General features: G+C 35.1%; 1 protein-coding gene and 1 pseudogene across 1 annotated transcript; one reads left to right on the top strand and one right to left on the bottom strand.

The window, feature by feature from the left end:
* LOC106313540 overlaps window positions 1–1,869 on the top strand; it is a 2,112-nt pseudogene extending 243 nt beyond the window's left edge.
* LOC106313539 (putative disease resistance protein At1g63350) lies at window positions 1,782–4,867 on the bottom strand. The gene is made up of 2 exons (XM_013751373.1): window positions 2,165–4,867; window positions 1,782–2,054 (listed from the first exon to the last, which is right to left on the bottom strand). The coding sequence occupies exons 1-2, from the start codon at window positions 4,820–4,822 to the stop codon at window positions 2,007–2,009; spliced, it is 2,706 nt and encodes a 901-aa protein (XP_013606827.1). The 5' UTR covers window positions 4,823–4,867; the 3' UTR covers window positions 1,782–2,006.
* Between the last annotated feature and the right edge of the window lie 4,978 nt (window positions 4,868–9,845).

The following is a 9,845-nucleotide window of genomic DNA, read 5'->3' as shown; positions in this document are numbered from 1 at the left end:
GGGGGGGGGGGAACTTGGATCTACACCGATCATGTCGAACAAGATCCGTTGAGCGTTGACCCGACCCGACCCATAGTCTACTCAAGCGTCTACCGCTCCCTCCGAACCAACCTTCCTCGAGAGTGCATGGGATTCATAGACTTCCCGTTCGTGATCCGACCCGGAAAATCAAGAGATCCGAGGAGGTTTCCAAGTCACGGTGAAGTTGTCGCGTATCTGCAAGATTTCGCTGAGGAGTTTGCGATCGAGGAGATGATACGGTTCGAGACGACGGTTGAGCGGGTTTCTCCGGCGGAGGAAAGCGACGGCGAAGGAGGGATAACGAAATGGAGGATTGAGTTTACGGAGAAAGAGGAGAAAGTTCGTCGTCAGGAGCTTTACGACGCTGTTGTTGTTTGTAATGGACATTACATTGCTTCGCCTCGCTGACATTCCTGGTAGCTAAGACTTCTTGATTGATCCTTGTTTCATCCAAAAAATCAAAGATGGTATTGAAACTAAAGTGTGTTTTGTCTGGAAACTGTTTCAGGGATACGTTCTTGGCCAGGGAAAGAGATGCATAGCCATAATTATCGTATTCCCGAACCGTTTAAGGAACAGGTACTTATGTCAGACAATAATGTCAGATTCTTTTGGAATGCTAAGCTTGTGTACGTTGCATTGATTACATAGGTTGTTGTGCTTATTGGAAGCTCTGCAAGTGCTGTTGATATAAGTAGGGACATTGTTGGAGTTGCCAAAGAGGTTCATGTGGCTTCTTGGTCAAATGCAGCTGATGCTTTCATCAAACAGAATGGTCATACTAACCTGTGGATGCATTCCATGGTGAGTTTTAAGAGAGTGTTTAACATACCGTAGTTGATCAGGAGTAAATGTTTTATGTGTTCTCGAATGCCATGTAGATAGAACGTGTCCATGAGGATGGTTCAGTGGTTTTTCAGAACGGGAAAACGATCTTGGCCCATGTTATTATGCATTGCACTGGCTATAAGTATCATTTCCCGTTTCTTGAAACCAATGGAAGTGTTACAGTAAATGATAACTGTGTGGGACCATTGTACAAGCACATTTTCTCTCCAGCATTCGCACCGTCACTCTCCTTCGTCGGTATAACATGGAAGGTACAAAGCTCACTTCCCTTTTCTTTTTTATATGTTTGTTATAACAAATTGGATTTTTTTTTCTCCAGGTTTTACCGTTCCATTTGTTTGAGCTACAAAGCAAGTGGATTGCGGGTGTTTTATCGGGTCGGATCACTCTTCCTTCGAAAGAAGATATGATGGTGGAAATCAAAACCGAATATGCCACACTTGAAGCACAAGGGATTCCTAAGCGATATACTCACTGTTTAGGCATTTCACAAGTAAAAAAACTCCGTAACTTCTGTTTCTCCTGCCTGTGAGAGACCAAAGCCTATACAATAATGTACTATTTTTTTTGTGTGTTTCTTGCACCAGTTTGAGTACTTTGATGGGTTGGCTTCGCAATGTGGGTGCTCAGGAACAGAGAAATGGAGGAAAGAGATGTGTTTGACGAGTTTCATGCGGGTGATGAAGCATCCGGAGACGTATAGAGATGAATGGGAAGATCATCATTTGGTTTCTCAAGCCTATCAAGATTTCTCTTTGTATAGTAGTCTTTAACAAAATATGAGACTTTATCTTAGTCAAATAAGGTTTGTTACAATGGTCTTGCCAAAGAAACGTAAGTCAATTTTTTATGTATTTAGTGGGACCGTGGTTCATTGGACTGGGGGCAATATGTATAGCAGAATATGCAGATGAAAAGAAATGTTAAGCTTACCAAGACTTCTCTTCGGTGAACACATTTGAGAAGTTCTTTAAGGTAGAAAATACAGTTAGCGTAATATAGACATTCCAGTCAACCACAAACCATATTATAAATGTTGATGCAAATCAGAAAAATAACTCATGGAAAGCAACACACATAGAGAGAAACTTCAGAGAGAGAGAGAGTTTCCTTTTAGAAGAAACCCAAATAGCATTTCAACTTCGAACTCGATACCTGAGAGAGAACTTGTGGCTGTAATCAATCTAACATATACAAACAAAAAGAGATGCATTAAGGATGGAAGTAGTTCAAAAGTCAAAGCTAAACAAAACAAAAAAAAATCAAATAAAGAAAAAGAGGAGTAATATTAGACCTGTAGTGTTGAAAGTAAGAAGCGGGTTTTGGTAGCTTCGTCCTCCCATTCCACACCATCGATCCATTCCTTCTCAGTGTATCTTAATGTGAATGCATTTTCACCGTGCATGCCACTTCTTGAATCGAGTGGAAGCTTTCTCAGATTTGGACATCGGAATACATCGATTCTCATTAGGCATGGAAAGGGCAGAGGACTCCAGTGGATATTCTTCAGCTTCGGCAGACTATCCAACACAAGACGATTCAGGTTTGGAAAAGGAACTATCCCTGACTTTTCACCTTCACAAGCTTTCTCATTGTTTATTACATCTTCAAGTTTGTTTGCATATCTAACAACAAGACTTTTAAGAGATGGAGCGAACATCAGCAACGTCAATTCCCTCAAGCAGTTACAAGCCAATATATACACTTTGGATAGACTGGAGAAGCATGGAGTAGTCGGGTTGTGCAGAGGAGAAACCGTCTTGCTTTTCGTGCATATCCTTCCCATTTTTATCTCAGATATAGTGCAGCTTTCAATGCAGAAAACACGAAGCTTCTCCATAGTTACCGGAAGTGCTATTTCGTATGGTTCTTGATTGGTATTCCAGATGTCTAGCGATCTTGTACAACTAGTCAGTTTTTGAGAGCTCAGAAATTGCTCCACGCGCGGACGAACACTGACTGATGCCGTTAGAACCTCTAAATGTTCCAAGGCCTCCAACTCCTCCACTGTATCGAGATCCCATGAAAACCCGGAACGATATAAGTTCAACACTTTCAAATTATATAGACTTGATATCCCAGAGATACTCAAAAGTTGTCGTGTTTCCGATATATCCAAGTGAATAAGCTTTTCAAACTCTTGTAGATCCTTAGGCAAATCACTTATAGGAGTATAGGACAAGTTGAGATATTTCAATGAACCTACCTTCGATATTCCATCCGGTGCTTCAGAGAGCTTTGGATTATCTGAAAGATCCAATACAAGTAGGCTTGGCATCAACTTGAAGAACCCACTCGGGAACTTTGCTAACTTCCCTTGTTGCAGGAGCAAAGTTGTGAGTTGTGGACATTCAGGACTGCCAAAGAAACTCTGAGCCTTATTACCCATCAATGACATCCTTCTCACAGCGCTCCAGTTCTTAACCTTTGGCATTCCATAGAACAATGGATGCACAACGAAAGCATCTTTTTGTTGGTAAGATGCGATCCACAAGGCCATTTCATGAACGACATCATGCATATATACAATATCCATTGCGTGCCAATCAACATCCTCCATCAACAATGATGCACGAACAAGACTACCGATGATCTCATAACCCATGTTCTCCGCCCTTTCTATACCTTTACTTCCATCGATTATCCCTTCGGATATCCAGTAGCCTATCAATTTTTCTTTAGGTATCTTATAATCTTCTGGAAATAAAGCGCAGTATAGAAAACACGATTTGACATGGTTAGCCTTGAGATTATCGTAGCTATACTTTAAAAGCGGAAGGATCTTATCTTCCATGCCAGAAAACTCTGTGGCATATGAAGTCAAAACATCTATCGCATGAAGCCATTCCTGCTTCGTCCTTTTGCATGACATTGTCTCGCCTACGACATCAAGCGCCAATGGCAAGCCACGACATTTTCTAGCAACTACTCGTGCAAGTTTTGGGATCTCCGGATCGCTTCCTAGTGTTGTTTGTCCAACCTTCTTTTGGAAGAAACCAAATGCGTCATTTTCCTCCAAGCATTTGATTTCCATTGGGTTTTCAACCCCCATGCGCGCACAAACTTCCTGGGAACGAGTGGTGAATGCTACTTTGCATCGATTTTGAGTAGTTGGAATCGGGATTCCAATCTCAGCTAAATCCACCTTCTCCCATAGATCATCCAGAAACAAGACAAATCTCCTTTTCCTTAAGAAATTGTATAAAACATCAGCCTTCTGTCTCTTCTCTTTTTGTTTCCACTCCTCTCCACCAAGACGAACTTTCTCAGCGATTTCATCTATAATCTTGTCTATCTCTAACTCTTTAGACACAACAACCCAAATCACAAACTCAAAGCCATGCCTTTCATCACTAAACCTGTTGTTGAGCTGTTTGAGAAGAGTTGTTTTTCCTACTCCACCCATACCATGGAGACCCATAATACCAACTTCATCTTTCATAAGATGATTCCATGCCTTTTCAAATGTTCTTTCTCGACCAATAATCATTGGTTGAGTAGGTTTTTCCTCCACCATAGGTACTTGAGGTTGCTCGGCAATCACTTCGAAATGGCCACTACGTTTGAGAGTCTCAACCTCCCTCAAAATCAAGACAACACTTTTTCCATAACGATAGCTTTGTCTTAATGTCTTAGAGCAATACCCACAAACACACAAGCTTTGAAGCTCAGCATTCCTAGCACTGAGAACATCGTTGACTCTGTTTTCGATAGCCTCAACTCTATCAAGCCATACCTGAATTTCGGCTAGCCTCTGCAGACCTCTATTCTCCTCCCTTGTGATCCTTCTTAAGAAGTCATCTCGTCTTGCCTTGAGCTCTTCTATTGTTGTCTGCAGAGACGCAAGATTCTCGGGGAGATTACGAATATAACCCTCGTTGACGTCTACCGTATTAAAGATGTTGCTCATGCATTGATCACATGGAATGGAGACAGAGAAACAGTTTCCCATCTTACGCAGATGGAGAGAGAGAGAGAGAGAAAAAGGAAGAGCGTATTTGATTTTTTCTGATGCAGAGAATAAGAGCAATAACTTGTTTGAAAGGAAAAAAGTGTCATAAGTTCACTTTTTGAACTTTTTAAAATAAAAAGAAATAAAAACATTCTGTAAAGAAAAAGCAGAGATAGTTTATTAATCCCATTGCCTAATCTTGTTACTTTTCCGAAATTGCTTCGCATAATTGAAATTAAAAACACTATCTTGTGGAAATTTTTGCTTCACTGTCGCTGATGCCTTTCACTCCTTGGTTTTGGTATTACTACTATTTTGTTATTTCAAATTTGAATTTGTAGTCTACAAGTGATTTGAATTTACAAAAAATAAATAATTATATTAGATTTTCATATACTATCTATAATAAAATAAATGAAAATAAACCCATTAGTGTTTGCTTAAGTTCTAAATAGACATATTAACATAAATTAGAGCAATATTTAATCAAAAGTAAAACAACAAATTTTATTTGGTAAAAAAAAGGAATTGGTAAAATGAGATACATTCAACTTTCAATTGTCCCAATATGATTTATTGGCCATATTTAACATGTCTTGCCATTTCTAAATGTTAAAATAGTTTTATAAAAAAAATTCTTAATAGAATATGTGTATATTTTCTTGAAGAATATTGAAACCATATTTCATTTTATTTCCTACGTTGACTTATGATAATCATTTTGGCTATCTAACTAGTTTAGAAAACAGATTCAATGTGTTTTACTATGATCTACATAGGGCTGGGCAGAAAACACGGATCCGAAGAACCGGACCGAACCCGATCCAAAAAATTAGTACCAAACCCGAAGTGAAGTTGATTAACTATCCCAACGGTTTCAAAATTTGGTATCTAAAGAACCGAACCCGACCCGAACCGAAGTATCTCGGGTACCCGAATGTAACCGAAATAGATTTATATACCTAAATATATTACTTAATTTTAGATTTAATATATAAGATACTTTTAAGTTGTCTAAAATACTTGAAAATATACATAAATAGTCAAAAATAAATGTCTAAAATAGCTAAAATAAATTTAAAACACCAAAATACTTGAAATATCTATTGATTTTCTATCCAAATATTCAAATCAAACCAATTTATATGTTAATCTTAGGTATTTTGAAATATATTATACTAAATTTATATGTAATATATTATTTTGATTTATAGATTTTGAGAAATTTTAAGTATATAATGAATATTAAAATTTTAAAAATAATTTAAATGGATTATCCGAATCCGAACCGAACCCGCAAAGATCCAAACCAAACCCGAACCAAAATTTAGAAATACCCGAATGGGATTGAAATCTTTAAACTCGAAAAAACGAAACCCGAATAGATCCGAATCGAATCCGAATGGATACCCGAACGCCCAGATCTACATATGATAGAATACGTAGATTAATAGTTTCTTATATATTCTATTCGTTCTATAATTCGTTTGTCTATATCTTGACTAGAACTCGTTGGTATACGGTATACCTTCGTCGTGAATACTTGTTATAATTTTAATTCTATGATCTATTTATTTAGCTTGTGTTATAATCTATTATAACTATGACCTAATGATATGCTTACATAAATATAAGAATAGAATTATTACATATTATTCAGTGTTCTATATATATTATTCATACTAGGTTAAGATCCATGTTTTGCGGGATGAACATTTATACATAAATTATTTTATGTATAATATATTTTTTACATATTATGAAACAATAAATATAGATTGAATAATTAAAAGTCGGTAACTATTACATATATAACTAAATTGATGTGAACATATATATGAATTTTATTAATCCAAACAATATTTTTCTTCTATTTGATATGTCATATAATTAAATTTAGATGATATCAACATATATATAATATATTTTTATTATTAATATATATTAAATGATGCTTTCTATTCATATGATTTTTTTGATCATTTGTATATTTTATAACAAAAAGTTAAATTACTGATAACAAAATTTTCTTTGTGTGACTAATAGTTTTAATAATTTATAATTTCTTTAAGAAATAAGTTGTCAATACTAGTTCAAAATTTTTATCAAAAAAATTGTTGAAAGTAAATTTCAAAATTAAACTATTTATGTGTGTTTTAAATGGTATATAGTTTAATTTAAAACAATATATATATACATATATATACATCTACGACGAACAAGTTCCAGAACTGCAAATCTTCTTCTCTGGTCAGGTAGGGATTCACTGGGCTTCTTGCATAAGCCATGAGCGTTAAACTTTTGTAGATTACTGTATAATAATATTTTTGATGCTGTGATTCTTAGCTTGTAGGTTTGAGTTGATTTTTGAACTTCATATTAATTCACTTTTCATTTCTTGATATTGAAACTCCTTACGGGAAAGTTTTTGCTCGTTTCTCTTTTCATTATAAAAAATCGAGTCTTTTGTGTGGGACTTAGGAATGGTTTTGTCGGTAGATACATTTAAGGATCCATGAACTGCTGCAAAATAATACATGCGTTTCTTGGACGTTTCTGTAACTTTCATTTATAAAGATTATGTATCTTGTGTCTTTGTGTCTTTGTGTCAACGTATTTATGTTTAGCCATACACAAATTTAATCATATGTATTGTGATTGGTTAGAAAATTAATTTTATGTTTAACAGACCACGTCATTTTTGACATCCAACAATACATACACCATACACCATCGATTTTACCTACTATTAGCCATGGTTTATAAGTGTTAAGATACATTTATTATTATATAGAGTATATTTAGAGTATTTACAGATCCAAGTACTATTTGCAAGGAAATAATGTATTTGAAGCTATTTAGAGATCTTTTGAGCTTCGCTGGAAGCAAGAGATGGTCGACGGTCGCAGCTCAATATCGACCGATAGTCACCACCAAATATCGATCAATGTCAAATCCCTCGTATTGATCGGTTATGAAGCCATCCGAGAGTTAATGACAAATAAAAAGATTTCAAGTTTCACAAAAGTCTCAATAATTACATCATTAGTCCATGGCCGCCTATTAGGCTATTTATTAGGGTTTTGTATTGTTTTAGAGCCAGACTTGCCTAGAGACCTTTGAGATCTAGTTTGGAGGAGGCAAGAAGCCACCATTGAAAAAAGAGAGCTTAGGATTGGAGAGATAGATCATCCGAACTCCCTTGCTTTCATTATTTCTGTTACTTTTGCTATTTAATTTATTTAAGTATTATTCAGACTATCATAACCATGTGTTCCGTGAATATGTCTGAGTAATCTTTACTGTTAGATTTAGGTTTCTCAAATAGGTTGATAAATGTAATACTGACACAACAATTGTTAGGATGTTTAGAAATATAGTTCAATCAACTAGTTATGCATTAAGCTAAGTTTAGGATTGATCATCCTTTAAACTTAGATCCTAGGATTAATTGGGATCAAACCATTGCTTGGCTCAATACTTGAAAATAACTAGAATGATCTAACTGACTAGATACAGTCGAGAGTTGGTCTAGTGAGTTAGAAAATACAAATCAAACCCGTTCGTAAAGCTTTCTGGAAGAAGTATCGATCGACACAACGATAGCCCTGTCGATCGATATTTTTAAAGGTGTATCGATCGATATTCACAAAGAATTATCGATCGACACTTTCTCGCGACCAAAATAACGAGAGTTGAGGTCCGAGATCCAGATTTGACAATCAAAAAGAGTATACCTTAGTTTGAATTCAAGAGCAATTAATATTAATAAACTCCTAATTTCGTAAATTAAGTATTATTTATCATACCTGAGAATATATATGAATCTAGCTACTTCAACCAACTGTTAACAAACTCAAAACAATCAATCGAGCAATAAACTTGCTCACCAACCAATTTACTGCTTTAAAACCCATAAACCATTCAATATAGATTTAGTTTTATACCATGATCTATTGAGTAATCCTAGAGTCTCTGTGGATTCGATCCTTAAGTACTACATTTGAACCTCTTATTTGAGAGAGTAATTCACTCTTTAGGTTAATTTGAGTGATATCACGTATATAAGTTGATTATTCACTAAAGTAACTATACATAACTATATTTTAAAAATTATTTGTATATACAATCAACTGATTAAATAGCTAGTAAATTTAAGACTAATAAATATCATCTAACATGTAAAGTGTCCAGATAAATCAAAATATAATCCTACTGTTGTATAGTAATAGGTGAGTGTTTATCTGATATTTATCTATCATTAAATATATATATTTTTCTTGTTCGTGAGATAACGTAAAGGAGAGAGAGGGAGTTATAAGAGAGTACGTGAGATTATTAATTTTATTCAGCTTTGGTGCAACTCCTATTTATAGGAGTAGAGAAGGTCGGTTAATGACCAGATATTTCTACAATAACTATATAAAATGGAAAGATATTTAGTGTCTATATGAAGACAAAGCCCTAATGGATAATCAATGTGATATTATCTTCAACACCTAGTAACTTTTAATGGTCAAGCTAAATGAGAGTATAACCATACCAACTTACATACAGACCAACAAGGTTTCCTTCATCAGTTTTGCTGGACTCAATCCAAAGCCACACTCCATCATGATGAAGGTTAATCCAAATCCACTTTTGTGTGTTCAGTATAAATGTATAATGATGAAATTGTGTGACATAACTAGCTTTCTTTAATGATGAAATTTTCTGACATAACCGGTTAATAGATTTTATATATTTTTGTTACATTCAGCCAGTTATGAAAAAGAACACATACATAATTAACAGTTTCTTCAACGGTAATGGTGCAAAACTTCACAATTGATTTTTTTTAAAAATATATATTTGGATGTGGTTTGGTGGACCTAATGACTTGTGTTTTGTCTTCTTGAAACATGTTTAAAGGTAGAGTTCCCAAACAACTTCGATATCTTTATTATTAGCCGTTTGTGTAAAATTGAAAACTTTATTGACTATGGAATTAGCCGGAGGTTGCTGGCTTTTACTGAATCAGAAT

The sequence above is a fragment of the Brassica oleracea genome, chromosome C9 (assembly GCF_000695525.1).
Source record: "Brassica oleracea var. oleracea cultivar TO1000 chromosome C9, BOL, whole genome shotgun sequence".
NCBI lineage: Eukaryota > Viridiplantae > Streptophyta > Magnoliopsida > Brassicales > Brassicaceae > Brassica > Brassica oleracea.
The sequence above is the reverse complement of the archived record's forward strand: the minus strand, read 5'-3'. Positions and strand labels throughout refer to the sequence as shown.

What these genes read in the sequence shown, in the direction of transcription:
- LOC106313539 (XM_013751373.1), bottom strand. Translation starts at nt 4,822, where the DNA reads ATGGGAAACTGTTTCTCTGTCTCCATTCCATGTGATCAATGCATGAGC. An exon ending in TCTTACTTTCAACACTACAG is followed by an intron (nt 2,055 to 2,164) that starts GTCTAATATTAC and finishes TGTATATGTTAG; the next exon opens with ATTGATTACAGCCACAAGTT.